Below are 22,004 nucleotides of genomic sequence, written 5' to 3'. Positions count from 1 at the left end.
CATCGAGTAAGTGATCAGACTGACCAAAGTGCTAAGACACATTTGAATTGTGGCTCAAGTCCAAAAGAGTCCCTACTCCGAGTACACGTACATTCCCAAAAGGCCACCTTTGAAACGGCAACTAGCACACAAGGCTCAAACCTGGGAATATTGGTAAAACTGGGAAAAGTTGTTAGACTATTTAGGGGGAATCAGATTCCTTATTACAAATACATGATTGACAGTCTCAGGTAGAGACAACTGTATTTTACTGGTAAGATTATTTTGTAGTGATTCTGAGGAACCAGGGCATGGACTCACTGGACTTGGGACTTACTAGCCCAAAAACATTCAATGTGCGTGCGCACACACACACACACGACAGGCTACATTGAAAAAGAGGTCATATGGCAATGGGATACATACAAACTACTAACAAAATGTGTGAATCTGGCAATTTTTAGGCTTTACAGCACAGGGGGCCGAGTGTCTGCGGGTTTTCGCTCCTCCCTTGTACTTGATTGATGAATTAACATCACTAATTAGTTAGGAACTCCCCACACCTGGTTGTCTAGGGCTTTATTGAAAGGAAAAACCAAAAACCTGCAGACACTAGGCCCTCCGTGGAATGAGTTTGACACCCCTGCTTTACAGTGTTTGTTTACATTTAGTTTGTGTACAAACATTGGCGTAATACAAGCGTATATTTTGGGTTCTGATGGGGTATGACAGTTGAACTAAACTCATGAGGCATTTATAAGTTCTATTCTTCAAGAATCAAATGGGTACATATCATTAATTTATAAATTCAAAAATGGATGCAGCAACTGCTGATTGCCCCTACCAATTTGAAGGGAAATCCCACAATCCTCCTTGTTATCGACAATAAGGATCCTAACAACTATCCAGACATTAACAGGAAGATAAGACTGTGCGTAGTTTGCGTACATATTTTACATAAAAAAAATTATCCTATCTTGAAACCTTAAATTTCATATATTTACATTCCAACACCTTCCAAAAAGCCAATCCCAACAGTTCCTATGCTTCCCTACCCTAATCCACAGCCATATTTTGTCTCCTCTCCCCACCCCATCCCCCCAATAAACAGAGTGACGCCTCCACCCTTGGAGGTCTCATCTGATCTCTAGGGCCTTGCCCTCCAGGACCATCTTGATCTCTTTGGCATCCAGCGTCTCGTATTGCAGCAGGGCGGTTGCCAGGTTCTTGTGCTCCTTGGCGTGAGACTTGAGGAGCGCCCTGGCGCGCTCGTACGAATCCTGAGGACCACACAAACCACCAGAAAAGTCAGGAAATTATTTTTACACAGCCAGTGGCATTGTCTCACGTCAGCTGTCTGCACTGCCTGTCTGATAGTTCGCAAACACTCATGGGACAGCAAAAAATAAATTTGACCACAATATGCTGCCCTAACATTCGAAAATGTTACCAAGGTGACATCGTCCACTGAACCCCCTTTCATCCTCAAAGGAGTCAGAGTTAAAAAACTATAAACCTGTATCTAATATTTAAGCGATAAGGCAAAAAGGAAATTTTGTGTCCAAAAAATGATGCAGAAAAATTAATCCATGCATTTGTTACTTCTAGGTTAGACTACTGCAATGCTCTACTTTCCGGCTACCCGGATAAAGCACTAAATAAACTTCAGTTAGTGCTAAATACGACTGCTAGAATCCTGACTAGAACCAAGAAATTTGATCATATTACTCCAGTGCTAGCTTCCCTACACTGGCTTCCTGTTAAGGCAAGGGCTGATTTCAAGGTTTTACTGTTAACCTATAAAGCGTTACATGGGCTTGCTCCTACCTATCTTTCCGAGTTGGTCCTGCCGTACATACCTATACGTACACTACGGTCACAAGACGCAGGCCTCCTAATTGTCCCTAGAATTTCTAAGCAAACAGCGGGAGGCAGGGCTTTCTCCTATAGATCTCCATTTTTATGGAACAGTCTGCCTACCCATGTGAGAGACGCAGACTCGGTCTCAACCTTTAAGTCTTTACTGAAGACTTATCTCTTCAGTAGGTTATATGATTGAGTGTAGTCTGGCCCAGGAGTGTGAAGGTGAACGGAAAGGCTCTGGAGCAACGAACCGCCCTTGCTGTCTCTGCCTGGCCGGTTCCCCTCTCTCCACTGGAATTCTCTGCCTCTAACCCTATTACAGGGTCTGAGTCACTGGCTTACTGGTGCTCTTTCATGCCGTCCCTAGGAGGGGTGCGTCACTTGAGTGGGTTGAGTTACTGACGTGATCTTCCTGTCTGGGTTGGCGCCCCCCCTTGGTTTGTGCTGTGGTGGAGATCTTTGTGGGCTATACTCGGCCTTGTCTCAGGATTGTAAGTTGGTGGTTGAAGATATCCCTCTAGTGGTGCGGGGGCTGTGCTTTGGCAAAGTGGGTGGGGTTATATCCTTCCTGTTTGGCCCTGTCCGGGGCTATCTTCGGATGGGGCCACAGTGTCTCCTGACCGCTCCTGTCTCAGCCTCCAGTATTTATGCTGCAGTAGTTTATGTGTCGGGGGGCTAGGGTCAGTTGGTTATACCTGGAGTACTTCTCCTGTCTTATCCAGTGTCCTGTGTGAATTTAAGTATGCTCTCTCTAATTCTCTCGTTCTCTCTTTCTTTCTCTCTCTCTGAGAACCTGAGCCCTAGGACCATACGTCAGGACTACCGGGCATGATGACTCCTTGCTGTCCCCAGTCCGCCTGGCCTTGCTGCTATTCCAGTTTCAACTGTTCTGCCTGCGGTTACGGAACCCCTACCTGTCCCAGACCTGCTGTTTTCAACTCTTAAAGATCGGCTATGAAAAGCCAACTGACATTTATTCCTGATTATTATTTGACCATGCTTGTCATTTATGAACATTTTGAAAATCTTGGCTCTCTCTAATTTTCTCCTTCTCTCTTTCTTTCTCTCGGAGGACCTGAGCCCTAGGACCATACGTCAGGACTACCGGGCATGATGACTCCTTGCTGTCCCCAGTCCACCTGGCCTTGCTGCTATTCCAGTTTCAACTGTTCTGCCTGCGGTTATGGAACCGCCACCTGTCCCAGACCTGTTGTTTTTCAACTCTTAATGATCGGCTATGAAAAGCCAACTGAAAATTATTCATGATTATTATTTGACCATGCTTGTCACTTATGAACATCTTGGCATAGTTCTGTTATAATCTCCACCCGGCACAGCCAGAAGAGGACTGGCCACCCCTCATAGCCTGGTTCCTCTCTAGGTTTCTTCCTAGGTTTTGGCCTTTCTAGGGAGTTTTTCCTAGCCACCGTGCTTCTACACCTGCATTGCTAGCTGTTTGGGGTTTTAGGCTGGGTTTCTGTACAGCACTTCGAGATATTAGCTGATGTACGAAGGGCTATATAAAATAAACTTGATTGATTGATTGAAAAGAGGCCGTGCTATGTGATTAATAGTCACAGGTAAATGGCGTTGTTCAGCCCGACACGAAACGAAGTGCCAGTCAACCCATTTACTTGCGACTGTATTCATCACATAGCGCGATCTTGCATGCCTTGTTGGTTTTATAAAACAGTTAACATATTAAACTAACAATGAATTACATATTTTAATTAATTTTTATAAGAAAAATTCATACAATTCCATTCTTCCACCAATTTCATTCTACCACCAGTCTGGTCAAAAATCGGTTGGTTCTTTTGGGCATGTTGCCACAGATGCGACCAGTCGTTAATTCTGTTGTTATGCAAAAGGTTCAACAATTTAAAGGCAATGCTACCAAATACTAATTGAGTGTATGTAAACTTCTGACCCACTGGGAATGTGATGAAAGAAATAAAAGCTTAAATAAAATCACTCTACTATTACTCTGATATTTCACATTCTTAAAATAAAGTGGTGATCCTAACTGACCTAAGACAGGATTAAATGTCAGGAATTGTGAAAAACTGAGTTTAAATGTATTTGGCTAAGGTGTATGTAAACTTCCGACTTCAAATGTATGTTAGGTTAGCTGTGATTAGTGCGCCTAGTTCTTCAGCACAGCTGACTGCTCTAGCTGCAACGTTATTGCGCTGGCCAAATGTTACAAAGTACTAGCGAGGCACAGTGCCAGCTGTCAGAGTCCGATACATGCTGATTTATGAGAAAAGACCCATAACTTGATCAACAACCTGTCAAACTGGCTACCGTAAAGGCCATTCAAACAAGCTAGCACTAGGAGGCTAGCTGGAGCACGTTTGCTCATCTGATCGAGCATGGTTTGCTGTAATAGCCAGTGCGTCATAGCCACGGAGAGCAGAATGATTTTCAGAACTAGGAACTAGTGTTAAGCGGATAAGCAACATCTACATTTTTAGAGATGAGTTCCAGTATAGATGGCTCATGGCAACTGCGTGTCCTGTTAGAATGATGCCATCTGACAGAAGATAGGGTTGAATGAATTTCTGTAAAGGGCTTCAAATCAAATCAAATGTTATTTGTCACATGCGCCGAATACAACAAGTGTAGACCTTACCGTGAAATGCTTACTTACAAGCCCTTTACACACAATGCAGTTAAGAAAAATAAGAGTTAAGAACATTTTTGCTAAATAAACTACAGTAAAAAAAAGTTACACAATAAAATTACAATAACGAGGCTATATACAGGGGGTACCAGTACCGAGTCAATGTGCGGGGGTACAGGTTAGTCGAGGTAATTGAGGTATGTACATGTAGGTAGGGGTAAAGTGACTATGCATAGGTAATAAACAGTGAGTAGCAGCATCGTAAAAAGAGAGCGGGGGGGGGGGGTCAATGAAAATAGTCAGGGTAGCCATTTGATTAACTGTTCAGCAGTCTTATGGCTTGGAAGCTGTTAAGGAGCCTTTTGGACCTAGACTTGACGCTCCAGTAGCACTTGCTGTGGGGTAGCAGAGAAAACAGTTTATGACTACGGTGGCTGGAGTCTTTGACAATATTTAGGGCCTTCCTCTGACACCGCCTGGTATAGGGGTCCTGGACAGTAGGAAGCTTGGCCCCAGTGATGTACTGGGCCGTACGCACTACCCTCTGTAGCGCCTTGCGGTCAGATGCCGAGCAGTTGCCATACCAGGCGGTGATGCAACCACAAGCCAAAGAGCACCAAGTCAGGGCCTTAGAAGGACGATGTATGTGGAAACTTACCTTTAAAAGTATCCTGACTTCATGTTCGATGGCAGCCTGTGTCTCCGGGCTCTGTTTGGTTTGGTCAGCATAGGTCATGACACCCAGCTACAACACAGGTGAGAGTGTGAGTGAGTGAGTGAGTGAGAAAGATATACTGTCACAATATATACAGTGCATTCGGAAAGTATTCAGACCCCTTGACTTTTTCCACATTTTGTTACGTTACAGCCTTATTCTAAAATTAATCAAATAGTTCCCCCCCCCCCCATCAACCTACACACAATACCCCATAACGACAAAGCAAGAACAGGTTTTTAGAAATGTTTGCAAAAAATATATATATATATAAAAAACGCAAATATCACATTTACATAAGTATTCAGACCCTTTACTCAGTACTTTGTTGAAGCACCTTTTGCAGCGATTACAGCCTCAAGTCTTCTTGGGTATGATGCAGCAAGCTTGGCACATCTGTATTGTCTTGTCTGTGTGCTCTCCCCCGATTGCTCGGTTTGGCCAGGAGGCCAGCTCTAGGAAGCGTCTTGGTGGTTCCAAACGTATTCCATTTAAGAATGATGGAGGCCACTGTGTTCTTGGGGACCTTCAATGCTGCAGACATGTTTTATGTACCCTTCCCCAGATCTGTGCCTCGACACAATTCTGTCTCGGAGCTCTACGGATAATTCCTTCAACCTCATGGCTTGGTTTTTGTTCTGACATGAACTGTCAACTAGGGGACCTTATACAGACTGGTGTGTGCCTTTCCAAATCATGTCAAATCAATAGAATTTACCACAGGTGGACTCCAATGAAGTTGTACAAACATCTCAAGGATGATCATTGGAAACGGGATGCACCTGATCTCAATTTTGAGTCTCATAGCAAATGGTCTGAATACTTATGGAAATAAGGTATTTCGTTTTTTAAATTTTTTTATATACATTTGCAAACATTTCTAAAAACCTGTTTTCACTTTGTCATTATGGGGTATTGTGTGTAGATTGATAAAGAAATATTTTGGTAATCCATTTTAGAATAAGGCTGTAATGTAACAAAATGTGTAAAAGGGGAAGGGGTCTGAATACTTTCCGAATGCACTGTATGTAGTGCTGCAACATAGGGTGGTTACCATTTATGCCAATGAAGCTCATTGAATTGAGAAACAGAGATAGATCTTTGTGAAGGTTCCACACTAGGTAGTAGGTCTTGATGGGCCTTTGCTCATGCAGTATAAGACATTAATTAATTTCCTCTTTCCCGAACAAACATAACTTACCCTCTCACACATTCCAAATCTGGTCACCATCATTCTTGCAATTTTGGTGGCAGCATCAAAGTCACTTGATGCCCCTAAAAAAACAAGATGAACATGTATTTCATATATTTTGTTGAGTCTTGGAAGACTATTAACAGGCTAAAAGATACCAATGGCTCAGTGAGTCAGAGCATGGTGCTGGCAACAGTAAGGACCTGGGTTCGATTCCTGCATGGGTCACATATACTGAAGATATGCGTCACTGTCAATGTTCCACAATTCTGTAAGTCACTTTGGATAAAAGTGTCAGCTATATGACCATATCATCAATCACTAAAACGTGAATATTATTTATTTTACATTTGGATGCCAGGATTACCCCAACACGGGATGCACCATCCCGTTTTCTGGAAAATTCTTATTGTTCTACAGTACTGTGCTAGGTGTAACTCTGTACTCTAATTGCCCTCCTACGCCAACTCTACATCCCCCTGCATACCAGTGGTGATGAACTCATTGCCAAATATGATCTCCTCTGCCACACGGCCTCCCATGCTGACGTCCATCTGGGCCAGCAGCTGAGCTCGCGTCTCGCTCCAGCGGTCATCCTCCGGGAGCATAGACACCTAGGATGGACAGTGGGGGAAGAGGAGTGAGGCCTGGCAACAAACGGAACCAACCACTTCACATTTGACGATTCTAAAAACATAAAAAAACAATCATTTCATTTGCAAGACAAAACCCAGGGGGAATTAAGCATTATGCATTATTATACTGGCATGCTCAGCAGAACAGATTCCTGAAAAAAAGGTGGTTTTATTTTGTGTCATAGCCTTCATATAAGAAACCAGTATAACATTATTTTTTTTAAATATATTCTAATTAGTCTAACCATGTTGTGTTCCCTACCCATCTAGTTTCCTATATATTTAAAATTCCCTATTTCCAGTCCTACTTACATGACCCAGGGAAGAACCTCTGGGCATGATGGTGGCCTTATTGATGGGCATGGCGTCCTTGGTGTAGTACGCCACGATAGCGTGGCCAGACTCATGGTACGCTGTGATCTCCTTGTTCTTCTTGTCTATTTCCACACTCCTCCTCTCTGGGCCTGTGGGAAGGAAGAGATGGATAGAGATAATCACTTGATTTCCTGCTCGAAGCCATTCGGTCCCTGAATGCCAAATAAACCCATAGGTAGGTCCGAGAGGATTGTATAGGTGTATGTAGTCCCATCTCGTTCACTCAACTATTGGAAGTCTGGGCACAATTCAGGTTTGGATTTATATTTTGAATGGGAGTGGTCAGAGTCGCTGGCATTCAGCGCTCACATTTGATTGGCTCTAAGTAGAAATGCTGTTTCCAATTAGGAGCGGCATTTCCTTCTGTTTACTTTTAGTTTTTTTTTCTTCTTTTGTCTGTGTTTCGCTTTTAATAGCCTATGCGGAATTCATTTTGTATCTTACAGGGTTGTTTCGACATAGAAAAGTATTGGACGGTGTTTTTTCGGGCGCCTATGTCCAAACAGTAAAAAAATATATAATAATAGTAATAATAAATGGGATGAAAAAACGTTTTCAGTGTAAACTTAGGACGACTAAAAGAGATATAAAGTATGTAGATCATGGACACATATACAGTGCATTCGGAAAATATTCAGACCCCTTGACTTCTTCCACATTTTGTTACGTTGCAGCCTTATTCTAAAATACTAAGTACTTTGTTGAAGCACCTTTGGCAGCGGTAACAGCCGAGTCTTCTTGGGTATAACGCTACAAGCTCGGCACACCTGTACTTGGGGAGTTTCTACCATTCTTCTGGTTTGTCAGGTTGGATGGGGAGCGTCGCTGCACACCTATTTTCAGGTCTCTCCAGAGATGTTCAATCAGGTTCAAGTCCGGGCCCTGGCTGGGCCACTCAAGGACATTCAGAGACTTGTCCCGAAGCCACTCCTGCGTCATCTTGGCTGTGTACTTAGGGTCGTTGTCCTGTTGGAAGGTGAACCTTTGCCCCAGCCTGAGGTCCTGAGCGCTCTGATGCAGGTTTTCATCAAGGATCTCTCTGTACTTTGCTCCGTTCATCTTTCCCTTGATCCTGACTAGTCTCCCAGTCCCTGCCGCTGAAAAACATCCCCACAGCATGATGCTGCCACCACCACGCTTTACCGTAGGGATGGTGCAGGGTTTCCTCCAGACGTGACGCTTCAGGCCAAAGAGTTCAATCTTGGTTTCATCAGACCAGAGAAACTTGTCAAAATGTGGAAAAAGTAAAAGGGTCTGAATACTTTCCAAATGCACTGTATATATTTCTAAATAAGATAATCTTTGAGAACTAACAATCACCAAAATAAAAGCTAGTCAGTCAGTAGCTACGTTTCCATCCAACTGGCGACAGATTTTCATGCGAGATTCTCAAATCTGCAAATGCGCATTTTCCCACCTGTGATGTGTTTCCACCAAACAGACTTTTAGCTTAAGTTTTCATGCATCGAATAAAAATCTAATGTTCAATGTGTTTCCATCACATTTTCAATTCTACCGATAGTTTTGTCACAGAAACTGTTGCGTTGAATAACAAAATGTGCCTATTCTGGTCTTGGCATGTGTGCTTTAACCAACAGCTCACAGATACAGTGCAGGTAGGCTAGTCTACATGATGAGATTATTATGGATAAGAGTGAGAATATTTTTATTTGTCAAATGGCAGTCAAGCATCGATCATCATGTAACTAGAATCAGACCCTCGATATTTATTGGAAAGGAGCATCAAGATCCCAGTGCACTTCCACCACCCTGTAAAGTTCATCATAAATTATTTAATCTGTAGCCTAATAAATTGCATGGTTTCCCGAGTCGGAGGACCACACAGCATATCGTCGCATGACTCCAAGTTTACGTCGATATGATGATTATTATATCAATATTTGCGCATAAAGGCATTTCCATCGCCATTTCTCGCATATTTTACAGACACAAAAAGATCCCACCATGTCGAACGAACGAATGATCTGTTCCATTTGTAAAATTGTACCGAAACTTCTTGTTTCCATCACAGTGGTTGTGAGTTTTGTGATACAGTATGACTTTACATAAAAACTGTGGATGGAAACATGGTTGGTCAAAGAGAATCAAAAGTTCAAAAAATGATGCATTCAGGAGTATTTTTGTCATGGCATGGGGCCCCCATTGATTTTGTTATGTTTGAGTCACGACAAAATGTTTAAGCCATGACAAAATGTGTAGAATTGCAGGAAATTAGCATTAAAACTGCACATTTTCGCTCAGCCCCATGACTCCGTTTTCTCTCAGACCCAAATTAGATTTAAAACTGCACATTTTCTCTCAGCCCCATGGCAAGATGTGTACAACTGCAAGGGGTAGGTACATAAAGGAAGGGTAAAGTGACTAGGCACCAGAATAGATAACAAGAGCAAGAATAAATTACAGAGGAGCAGCAGCATATGATGAGCGTGAAAGTGTGTGTGTGTGTCTATATGTGTCGATATGCATGTGGTTTGTGTTAGCACCTGAAACCCTACCTCTTCAAAGAGTATCTTAAATAATCCTCATCCTCACCTCAACCCACCCCCCCCAAAATAAAGTGCCTGAATTTAAAATGGATTAAATATAGATTTTTGGTCCCTGGCCTAAACAAAATATCCTAGAATGTCAAAGTAGAATTATGTTTCTTGAAATGTTTACAAATTCATTACAAGTTTTTTCCAACAATTGTTTACAGACAGAATATTTCACTTAATCACAATTCCAGTGGGTCAGAAGTTTACATACACTAAGTTGACTGTGCCTTTAAACATTTTGGAAAATTCCAGAAAATGATGTCATAGCTTCAGAAGCTTCTGATAGGCTAATTGACATCATTTGAGTCAATTGGAAGTGTACCTGTGGATGTATTTCAAGGCCTACCTTCAAACTCAGTGCCTCTTTGCTTGACGTTATGGGAAAATCAAAAGAAATCAGCAAAGACCTCCCAAATTCTTTTGGACCTCCACAAGTCTGGTTCATCCTTGGGAGCAATTTCCAAATGCCTGAAGGTACCACGTTCATCTGTACAAACAATAGTACGCAAGTATAAACACCATGGGACCACGCAGCCGTCATACCGTTTAGGAAGGAGACGCGTTCTGTTTCTTAGAGAGGAACGTACTTTGGTGCGAAAAGTGCAAATCAATCCCAGAACAGCAGCAAAGGACCTTGTGAAGATGCTGGAGGAAACCGGTACAAAAGTATCTATATCCACAGTAAAACAAGTCCTATATCGACATAACCTGAAAGGCCGCTCAGAAAGGAAGAAGCCACTGCTCCAAAACCGCCATAAAAAAAAGCCAGACTACGGTTTGCAACTGCACATAGGGACAAAGATCGTACTTTTTGGAGAAATGTCCTCTGGTCTGATGAAACAAAAATGTAACTGTTTGGCCATAATGACCATCGTTATGTTTGGAGGAAAAGGGGGGAGGCTTGGAAGCTGAAGAACACCATCCCAACCGTGAAGCACAGGGGTGGAAGCATCATGTTGTGGGGGTGTTTTGCTGCAGCAGGGATTGGTGCACTTCACAAAATAGATGGCATTATGAGGCAGGAAAATTATGTGGATATATTGAAGCAACATCTCAAGACATCAGTCAGGAAGTTAAAGCTTGGTCGCAAATGGGTCTTCCTAATGGACAATGACCCCAAGCATACTTCCAAAGATGTGGCAAAATGGCTTAAGGACAACAAAGTCAAGGTATTGGAGTGGCCATCACAAAGCCCTGACCTCAATCCTATAGAAAATTTGTGGACAGAACTGAAAAAGTGTCTGCGTTGCCAAGGGCTAAAATAGAAGTCAGTTCTATTTCTGACGCAGATCGCGCTGCAAGTCCTGCATTTCCCATCTCCTCATTAGTTTATAGAAGCAGGTACCTACGTGCCATCTCCTCATTGGTTATACCCACGTGGGTGACTGAAAGACGAACGAGGTCGGTGGCGGTAATGCACCTAATTTATGAAATTTGGCAATCGCAATATAAAGTCAAGAGAAGAAAAAGCCTAGAAGGAGGAGAGATGACTAGAAACGATTCGGTTGACCGTTTTATGTGTGGATTAATTGTCGGAGTAGAGGACCTTGTGCATTTCAGGTAAAATAACAACTCAATGTTTATATCCCAGGACAAATTAGCTAGCAACAGCAAGCTAGCTAAAGAGGACAAATTAGCTAGCAAGTGCAAGCTAGCTAAATTGCCATAAAGGTTTAATGCTTTTCGACCTGTCCCCAAAGCAATGTAATTGGTTCAGAGTTTGTTTTGATATTTTAACCTGCGTGTCGTGATGGCGTTTGGTGTGGGGGGACAAAATACATTTATGCACGATGGCGCATGCGTGCAGCCGGTTTGGGTTCCGTGTAAGGTGTAGGCAATATGGTGCCAATTCCACTTGGCCTATCAAAGAGTAAGACAGGCTACCACCATATTGATTACACTTATCTAATCCTCTCAGATCTAAACAAGTGCAAAGGGGTAAGGGCAGATTTGTGATTAAGGGGGTATATTTCTATTTTCTCCCTATTCCTACAGCAGTGCTCACCCATGAGGATCTTGTCCTTGGCGAACTCCAGCTCTTTGAGGGTCACCATGTTTTTGCCATCCACCGCCGCCTTCAGAGCTGCCTGGTTCACCAGGTTCTCCAGGTCGGCCCCGGAGAAGCCCACTGTGCCCCTGGCGATGATCCCAGCCTCGATGTCTGCATGAGGAAGCCATGTCGTTAGCAGGAACAGTGACAGCTAAGCTAGGTCAACTATAGTGTGACTTACTAGCATGTTACCACTGCAGATTCTCATATAGCAATCTATTAGCATGTAGCCATAGTCTATTTAGCATGTTGCCAGTGCAGATTCTTATATAACCATTGTCTTTTAGTTGGTAGCCTTTATCATGTAGCCATAGTCTATTTGCATGTATCCATTAGCATGTCACCGTAGTCTATTTAAAAATATAGCCATTAGCAAGTAGCCATAGTCTATTTTTTATTTAACCTTTATTTAACCTTTATTTAACTAGGCAAGCCAGTTAAGAACAAATTCTTATTTACAATGACGGCCTACCCCGGCCAAACCCTAACGACGCTGGGCCAATTGTGAGCCGCTCTATGGGACTCCCAATCACGGCCGGCTGTGATTCAGCCTGGAATCAAACCAGGGTCTGTAGTGACGCCTCTAGCACTGAGATGCAGTGCCTTAGACCGCTGCGCCACTCGGGAGCCCATAACAACAATATAATCTATTAGCAAGTTACCACTACAGATTCTCATATAGCCATAGTCTATTTGCATTTACAGTATCTATTAGCATTTAGCCAAGCAGATTAACTTGTGTGAAGCAGGTGCTCATTAGCAATAGACTCAAGCTGTGGCCAACACAGATCACACATATATATATTTGCACCCAAGTGGCGCAGCGGTCTATGGCACTGCATCTCAGTGCAAGAGGCGTTACTACAGTCCCTGGTTTGATTCCAGGCTGTATCACAGCTGGTCGTGATTGGGAGTCCAATAGGGCGGCGCACAATTGGCCCAGCACCGTCCGGGTTTGGCCGGTGTAGGCCGTCATTGTAAATAAGAATTTGTTCTTAACTGATTTGCCTAGTTAAATAAAGGTTAAATAAAACAATTAAAAATGAAAATGGATGTTGCTCATGTACCAGGGTCTACTTTGATCTTCCTTAAATACCAGTTGAGGATTTCTGTGCGTCCTTTCACGTCTGGTTTGGAGACAGTGACCTGCATGTCAAAACGTCCCGGCCTAATCAGAGCGCTAGGGAGGGAAGAGGGCGACAGTTAGGAGGGAGAGCTTCACTTAGTCTAGGTTTGTTTTAACATGGCAAGCCATTCTGTACTTATGTAAACTAATACAACACAGGCACTGTGATTGTGTAACATTATGAGATGAACAAAGCTTAACATACTTATCCAAAGCCTCAGGGAAGTTTGTCGCCCCGATGATGATGACCCCTTCATTTGGTTTGAACCTGTGGGCGACAAACTTGACAAGGTTAAGGGAAGTCAGGTTTCTCACAGAAAGTAACAGCGGTGCTACACCACGGTAGTGTTCAGTATGGCACAACAGTGCAATACATTTTGCAACGAAGAATCTGTGTTCTTATTGGACAAATTCAGGTAGAAGATCTATATTTCACTCCGTTTTAAAGATATATAATGTATATACACACACACACACACACTACCATTCAAAAGTTTGGGGTCACTTATAAATTTCCTTGTTTTTGAAAGAAAAGCAATTTTTTTGTCCATTAAAATAACATCAAATTGATCAGAAATACAGTGTAGACATTGACTATTGTAGCTGGAAATGGCTGATTTTTTATGGAATTTGTGGGTACTATTTAATGAAGCTGCCAGTTGAGGACTTGTGAGGAGTCTGTTTCTCCAACTAGACTTTCTAATGTACTTGTCCTCTTGCTCAGTTGTGCACCGGGGCCTCCCACTCCTCTTTCTATTCTGGTTAGAGCCAGTTTGCGCTGTTCTGTAGAGGGAGTAGTACACAGCGTTGTACGAGATCTTCAGTTTCTTCGCAATTTCTCGCATGGAATAGCCTTCATTTCGCAAAACAAGAATAGACTTACAGAAGAGTTACAGAAGAAAGTTATTTGTTTCTGGCCATTTTTAGCCTGTAATCGAACCCACAAATAGTGATGCTCCAAATACTCAACTAGTCTAACGAAGGCTAGTGTTATTGCTTCTTTAAAATCAGGACAACAGTTTTCAGCTGTGCCAACATAATTGCAAAAGGGTTTTAATGATCAATTAGCCTTTTAAAATGATAAACACAACGTGCCATTGGAACACAGAACTGATGGTTGCTGATAATGGGCCTCTTCACGCCTAAGTAGATATTCCATAAAAATACATTTTTAAGAAATCAGCCGTTTCCAGCTACAATAGTCATTTACAACATTAGCAATGTCTACACTGTATTTCTGATCAATTTGATGTTATTTTAATGTACAATTTTTTTTGCTTTTCTTTCAAAAACAAAGACATTTCTAAGTGACCCCAGACTTTGAATGGTAGTGTATACTGTCATTGAACACAACCCAGAAGAACACATTGAAAACATACCCGTCCATCTCAGCCAGTAGCTGGTTGATGGTCTGTCTGGAGTAAGGGTGCATGGGAGACTCGATTCTCTTCCCTCCGACACTGTCCAACTCGTCAATGAAGATCACGCATGGGGCGTTGGCTTTAGCTTCCCCTGCAGACAAGTAATGTATAGAGAGATTGGGTTGTCTAGGGCAGAGTCTCAAACGTATGGTTGATCAATTATGACACAATATCATCTAGCTTGTAAACACTGTCGCAATCAGGTTTGGGTAAAAACATGTTTTTTTAACTGGGAAAAGTACATTATTAGGTTCGTGGTTGGAAGCCAGGAATAGGGTGAGACTTGAAGATGAGATGGGACTCACTGAAGAGGTTCCTAATGCGACTGGCTCCAACCCCCACAAACATCTCATCAAATTCCGAACCGGTGGCGTAATAGAAGGGGACGTCGGCCTCTCCAGCTACGGCTCTGGCCAACAGAGTCTTCCCAGTGCCAGGGGGGCCAACCAGCAAGACCCCTACAGAGAGAGAGAGTGCACAAGCTATAAACAACTGTAAATTATTAATATTGTATTACTGTATAAAAGACTGAAATCCAATGTGGAAGTAAACAATAAGATATGTAACTAGCTGTGAGAAAGTGACTAGCCATCAGAATAAATAAGAGTAGAATAAATATCAGAGTAGCAGCAGCATATGATGAGAGTGTGTGTGTGTATGTATGTACAGTACCAGTCAAAAGTTTGGACACAACTACTCATTCAAGGGTTGTTCTTTATTTTTTACTATTTTCTACATTGTAGAACAATAGTGAAGACATCAGAACTATGAATTAACACACAGAAGGAAATAAAACGAATATTCAAAACTCCTTGCACACAGAACACCCAGCTGGTGATGGTGATATAACTGAGTAGAACAATCCTTCTACACCAGATGGACAACATTACCTACATCCTTCATTCCTGTACATTTCAAAGCAATAAAATGCCAACAAATCTTTATGCAACACTTTTGAAACATCATGTAGTAACATGTAGTAACCAAAATATATTTTAGATTCTTCAAAGTAGCCACCCTTTGCCTTGATGACAGCTTTGCACACTCTTGGCATTCTCTCAACCAGCTTCACCAGGAATGCTTTTCCAACAATCTTGAAGGAGTTCCCACATATGTTCAGCACTTGTTGGCTGCTTTTCCTTCACTCTGCAGTCCAACTCATCCCACACCATCTCAATTGGGTTGAGGACGGGTGATTGGAGGTCAGGTCATCTGATGCAGCACTCCATCACTCTCCTTCTTGGTCAAATAGCCCTTACACAGCCTGGAGGTGTGGTGGGTCATTGTCCTGTTGAAAAACAAATGATAGTCCCACTAAGCACAATCCAGATGGGATGGTGTATCGCTGGAGAATGTTGTGGTAGCCATGCTGGTTAAGTGTGACTTGAATTCTAAATAAATCATTGAGTGTCACCAGCAAAGCACCCACACACCATCACACCTCCTCCTCCATGCTTCACGGTGGGAACCACATATGCAGAGATCATCCGTTCACATACTCTGCATCTCACAAAGACACAGTGGTTGGAACCAAAAATCTCAAATTTGGACCTAAAGGACAGATTTCCACCATCTAACATCCATTGCTCATGTTTCTTGTCCAAGCAAGTCTCTTCTTCTTATTGGTGTCCTTTAGTAGTGGTTTCTTTGCAGCAATTCAACCATGAAGGCCTGATTCAAGCAGTCTCCTCTGAACAGTTGATGAGATGTGTCTGTTACTTGAACTCTGTGAAGCATTTATTTGGGCTGGTAACTCTAATGAACCTATTCTCTGCAGCGGAGGTAACTCTGGGTCTTCCTTTCCTGTGGCGGTCCTCATGAGAGCCAGTTTCATCATAGCGCTTTATGGTTTTTGTGACTGCACTTAAAGAAACTTTCAAAGTTCTTGTCTTAAACTAATGATGGACTGTCGTTTCTCTTTGCTTATTTGAGCTGTTCTTGCCATAATATGGACTTTTACCAAATAGGGCTATCTTCTGTATACCGCACCTACCTTGTCACAACTCAAATGATTGGCTCAAACACATCAAGGAAGGAAATTCCATGAATTAACTTTTAAAAAGGCACACCTTTTAATTGAAATTCATTCCAGGTGACTACCTGGTGAAGCTGGTTGAGAATGCAAAGAGTGTGCAAAGCTGTCATCAAGGCAACGGGTGGCTACTTTGAAGAATCTCAAATATATTTTGATTTGTTTAACACTGTTGTGGTTACTACATAATTCCATGTGTTATTTCATAGTTTTGATGGTCTAAAATCTGTGCTCATTCTCATACTAGATCACTTTCTCAGCCTAGACAAGTTGACGCCTCATCCCTAGCAAGAAATGTATGTGCTTCTGTCTAACTATTAATAATAGTTAAAATAGTTGTTTTTAATCTAATATCTTGAAACATGTACACATTTAAGAGGGGTTTAAAATGTGTAATGATAAACAAGAGAAGTGCATTGCGTTCTGTTGGCTACTCTTTAATGTCAGCATGGATGAGAGAAATGATAAGTTGTCTTTTTGGTTTTCCAGAGTCCTTTTCACCTGTCCCCTATCACTGTGGTGTTTGCTACTGGCTGGCCTTTGTTCGCTCATTGGCTGGTTCAGATTTACCTACAATGAAAGAGGTGAGTGTCCTATACTGTAGTATGTCATCCGTGCCCTGTGAATCAGTCATATATAAAAATATAGAAAATCTAACTCTGTATATACCTCAGCACTTTCAATGCTTTCAATGGGGATTCTCCATTAAACATGCTTTTTAGTCAAGGTTACTACATGATTCCATATGTGTTATTTCATAGTTTTGATGTCTTCACTATTATTCTACAATGTAGAAAAGAGTACAAAAATAAAGAAAAACCCTTGAATGAGTAGGCGTGTCAAAGCTTTTGACTGGTACTGTATGTGTCGTATGCGTGTGGTTTATGTGTAAGCTCTTCATTTTCATCTTCCATCAGAGGAAGATTGTGTGCCTGGCTAGCTGCCTAAACAACTTCTTGAATTCAGCATTGTTCAGTCAGTCTAAACCTGGGTCTTGTTCATTAGGACACAGAAAAATTATTTTTCAAAATGTTTTGCAACGGAAAACAAATGTGAGCGTTTCTTATTGGACAAATCCAGGTAGTCCTTTCTGTAAACGTTTTTCTTGTTTGGTGCCTAAAGAACACAATCCTGACCAACTAAAGACCATAACATGTATGCAAGGATGACTGACTAAGTTGCTTTGGATAAAAGAGTCTGCTAAATGGAATATATTATTATTATAAAACAGCTCAGTGGTCTGCTGCACCTTTCGGCAGTCTCCCTCCGAGGACGGTGAACTTCTCTGGGCTCCGGAGGAACTCCACCACCTCCTGCAGCTCGTTCTTGGCCTCCTCCACCCCCTTGACGTGCTCAAATGTCACGTTCTTCATCTGGACAGGGTCCACCGAGTCCAGGCCTGATGTGGTTCGGAATCGCACTGTCCAGAATGGTTAGATTAAGGTTCGAAATCACACTGCTCGGATGCAAACACATTCTCAGCTATGGTTCGTTTTTTTTCTTTTCTGTCAACAAATCACTGTTTTTTAAAAGCATTCGGTAAAGTAAATCGATGGAAACAATTAGTATCAATATCACAACATCAAGTTCTCGATTACTCATCATCAGAGTTTACACACAAAAAGAATGCTCAGCATTCTGGGAGGCTGTTCAATTGCCATTTAAATACATTATATAGGCTACCCATTTATTTATGAAGAATGGATCTTTAAACAGACAATATACAGCTTCATAAATCATCATGTCACTCTCATGGACTGCATATGAAGTTGACAGTGGTTACACTTCTCCAGGCCCATCCCTCTGCAGTGAGGAGTGCAATTGGGCTGAAACGCAAACTCCAGATTGTGGCTTTAAAGTAAAATTCCACCCCAACACTTTTGGTATTTGTTTCATTAGTCCATTGTTGGCCCAAAATGTTTTGCTTATCAGCAATCAAGTTTCAAGATATGTAACTTTCAAAATAAATCATCCCTGTATGGGGTTATTTCTGTATACCAAAAGTTTTTGGGTGGAGTTTTCCTTTAAAAATTACACACCAAGCTGCATGCCAGAGTGAGGGTCTTCGAGCTTGATTAGAGAGATGCATATGGATAAAATGAAAAAGGAGCCTTTACCCGATAGGAAGGGGGTCTTGGAGAGGCCGTAGAGTCCCACCAGCAGCAGGACCAGCAGTATAAACCTCGTCCTCCTCAGAGAATCTGCAGAGAAGGGGAGAGAATGTGTGTTTCAATCCGCTTTCAAGAAAAATGTAAGTCGGACAACACTCATCTCTTGCTGCAGTGAGCATTTAATTATCAATGCAGGCCTTCGAGGCCTGCGGGCTGAAACGTTGGTAATTTAATGCTCACTGCAAGGAGAGTAGACTTTAATTTTCTGAATCCGCTAACAGCCAACATCATGGGAGGCAATGCAGACCTAGTTCATATTTAGAAGGAAAGAAACCAGAGACAATGTTGTGAAACAAAGGAGATACTACCTGAGCTTGTCCACTAAGAACGGCGTTTTGGTGTTCCATCTCAAAATGTTTAGCCATGTTGCGTCTCACTGTGCATGGCCTTGGTCTTATTGTGTAGTGTGGTGTTCTGTAGTGTTGTGTGTGTGTGTGTGTGTGTGTGTGTGTGTGTGTACACTTGCCTTGTTTGCGCTGTGTCAGCGCTTGGGATTTTAGGAAGCCCTCGGCAAACCCGGTCTTAAAAGAATCTTGCTGCCCATCTGGAATGTTCTTGCTCTTCAGGAGCTTGTCCAAGGTTTCCACCTCCATCCCCTTATCACGTGTCAGGAGGCCCTCCATGAGACAACAGAGTCATAGATATTTACAATGCATCCAGGCTGCGAAACTGGAAGGTACCATCATTCCTTGTCTAATGAGGAAATGCTTGTTTTTGTTTTCTGTTGTAAAACATTTTAACACATTTTGGTATGGTGTGACATAATGAACATGACCCAAGTACTCTTTCCATAGACTGTCAGAGTACAGACAAACCGGGGTCTCACCTTCATAAAAGATGGGGTAAAGCCATCTGGTTCCATGGGACGCTCAAAGCCTGCCTGCAGTCGCTTGTTTTTCCTTAGAGTTTTAAAGCCTCGGCTTTGGACCCACACTGGAAACAAGGGCACACATATGTTTAACATATAGAAAATCAAACTACACATTTATAAGATGTTTGGTAAATTTAAATGCACTTCAGGCGTTCACTCATATGGGAGAGTGATTGTCAAAACAATATAACAGACAAACACCCTGCCCTCCAACATTTCATTGCATGAACTCTTCCTCTAAAATATTCCAATAGCAAGGAGTAGAATAGGCTCGCTCCCATGCAAGTTTCTATCTGTTCTCACAAGCTTGCCACTGTTGACATTGAATTGCATTTACAGGAGTACTAAGCTGTGACTTTTGCTCAGTATTTATTAGTCAGTTAATTGCAATACAATAGAATAGACTATTGAGGTGACAGACTTTTTGCACTGTTTAGCTATAGCTGTGTTCATCAATCTAGAAAGCAGGGAATATTTTGAATAATGTTGTAGTGTTCCCCCCCTGAAAGCTATGAACTTTGGCTTTCACCCGGAATTGTTTATTTATGTCTGAGGAAGAAAAAAAAACTTTTCAAACCATATGATCTAGTACATAATAAAAGTATAATCAATCAAATACAAATATGACAACCTGGTCTCAGAGCGTTTTGAATGGTATGTATTAATTTGTGGATGTCCATCACCCATTATGTATTTTTTATTTTACCTTTATTTAATTAGGCAAGTCAGTTAAGAACAAATTCTTATTTTCAATGACGGCCTAGGAACAGTGGGTTAACTGCCTTGTTCAGGGGCAGAATGACATATTTTTACCTTGTCAGCTCGGAGATTTGATCTGGCAACCTTTCGGTTACTAGTCCAACGCTCTGACAACTAGGCTACCTGCCCCCCCAATAAAGAATTCATAAGATATGACATGGTATGACATGTTACGAATTACAATTCGTATTACACAGTATGTTACGAATTTGCAAAACGTACAATATGTTACAAATTTGAAAAATGTACAATATGTTACAAATTTGCAAAACATATGGTATCTTATGAATTCTAGCTAGCTGGCTAATGTTAGCTAGTCTAGGGGTTAGGGTTAAGGTTAAGTTTAGGAGTTAGGTTAAAGGGGTTACAGTTAGGGGAAGGGTTAGCTAGAAGGGTTAAGGTTAGGGTTAGCTAACATGCTAAGTAGTTTCAAAGTAGCTAAGTAGTTGCAAAAAAGTAGTAAGTAGTTGAAAAGTATCTAATTAGCCAAAATGCTAAAGTTGTCCGTGATGAGATTCAAACTATCATGACATAAGTAAGATATCATGACATAAGTGATAGTCAAAATGTGTGAAATTTGTGAAAGTCTAAATCAACATTTTGGCCATTTAGACAGCGTGTGTCCACCTTATCGACAAGGGGAGATATGCTCTGAAAATTGTACTTTTTTCTTGGTTCTACTGATGTGCTTGTCTGTCTCCGACGTAAAAAAAAAAAATATTCCACACAAAATTACTTATTTACTTTTCAGTTTAAGGGAGTGTGTAGGTCGCATTCTTTATCATACAGCTATGAATGTTATATATTTAGAACCGCCTGCTGATAGGAATCAGGAGAGTTTGAACCGGAAGAGCAGCTTTTCTAAGGACCGCCCCCTTGACGTGATGTGGCAAAGAGGAGACAAAACGTGATGTAATGACGCAGTTGACCAGTGGATGAAGCCAGAGACATGTTTATTAAACAGAAGCCTAGAATGGCTAGTCTTTTTTGTTCTGACTTACAAAATGTTGGGAAATTAATAAAATATGTAATTTAAGCATATTATCAGTAAGCAAGTAACTGCATCGGGCACTTTAAGCTTAAATAGATTATAGAATAGAATGCATTTCTGTTACCTGGCCAGTAGTGGAGCTCTGTGAAAACAGTTTGAAGAGGGGAGGGGATCTGTCTGCAGAAAACAGGGGAGTCAATGCCAATTTTGCCACCAAAGAACCCTAGAAAGACAGTATAAGGAGAGTTGGATGTGCATATTCAACCCAAATGGTCTTCTTCAGTTCAGAACAATCCTCCTCTTAGGATTTAGTTACATTTATAACCACATATTCGTGATTCTTTGTCTTAAAATAAACGTGTTCTCACATAAACGATACACAATTAATTCCATAAAATACATAAAATCGGTGCTATGCAAAACCATGCATTTTTGGTATTTTGTATTTTATTAGGATCCCCAATTATGGGGGGCCCAAACAGTAAACAAAACACACAACAACAAAAAAACAATATACAAAACACTACATAATACAATACGAAATACATTAGAATTTATATATACACACATACACTGAACAAAAATATAAACTCAGCATGCAACAATGTCAAAGATTTTACTGAGTTTCAGTTCATATGAGAAA

At 41.6% G+C, this 22,004-nt stretch overlaps 1 protein-coding gene across 2 annotated transcripts in view; it reads right to left on the bottom strand.

The window, feature by feature from the left end:
• Nucleotides 1–550: 550 nt before the first annotated feature.
• LOC120055733 (ATP-dependent zinc metalloprotease YME1L1-like) overlaps nucleotides 551–22,004 on the bottom strand; it is a 49,748-nt gene continuing 28,294 nt past the window's right edge. The window contains exons 4-18 of one of the 2 annotated variants that reach the window (XM_039003668.1): nucleotides 21,486–21,584; nucleotides 19,567–19,673; nucleotides 19,207–19,357; nucleotides 18,687–18,770; nucleotides 17,819–17,989; nucleotides 14,843–14,995; nucleotides 14,496–14,628; nucleotides 13,322–13,384; nucleotides 13,058–13,170; nucleotides 11,946–12,101; nucleotides 7,323–7,474; nucleotides 6,863–6,989; nucleotides 6,385–6,458; nucleotides 5,127–5,213; nucleotides 551–1,259 (exon numbers count right to left, since the gene is read on the bottom strand). In XM_039003668.1, the coding sequence (XP_038859596.1) occupies nucleotides 1,116–1,259; nucleotides 5,127–5,213; nucleotides 6,385–6,458; nucleotides 6,863–6,989; nucleotides 7,323–7,474; nucleotides 11,946–12,101; nucleotides 13,058–13,170; nucleotides 13,322–13,384; nucleotides 14,496–14,628; nucleotides 14,843–14,995; nucleotides 17,819–17,989; nucleotides 18,687–18,770; nucleotides 19,207–19,357; nucleotides 19,567–19,673; nucleotides 21,486–21,584 (1,814 nt within the window). In that variant the 3' untranslated portion in view covers nucleotides 551–1,115. The remainder of the gene's footprint in view (nucleotides 1,260–5,126; nucleotides 5,214–6,384; nucleotides 6,459–6,862; nucleotides 6,990–7,322; nucleotides 7,475–11,945; nucleotides 12,102–13,057; nucleotides 13,171–13,321; nucleotides 13,385–14,495; nucleotides 14,629–14,842; nucleotides 14,996–17,818; nucleotides 17,990–18,686; nucleotides 18,771–19,206; nucleotides 19,358–19,566; nucleotides 19,674–21,485; nucleotides 21,585–22,004) is intronic. The other variant, XM_039003669.1, reaches the window with a different exon arrangement.

The sequence above is a fragment of the Salvelinus namaycush genome, chromosome 11, assembly GCF_016432855.1.
Source record: "Salvelinus namaycush isolate Seneca chromosome 11, SaNama_1.0, whole genome shotgun sequence".
NCBI classification, from domain to species: domain Eukaryota; kingdom Metazoa; phylum Chordata; class Actinopteri; order Salmoniformes; family Salmonidae; genus Salvelinus; species Salvelinus namaycush.
The sequence above is the reverse complement of the archived record's forward strand: the minus strand, read 5'-3'. Positions and strand labels throughout refer to the sequence as shown.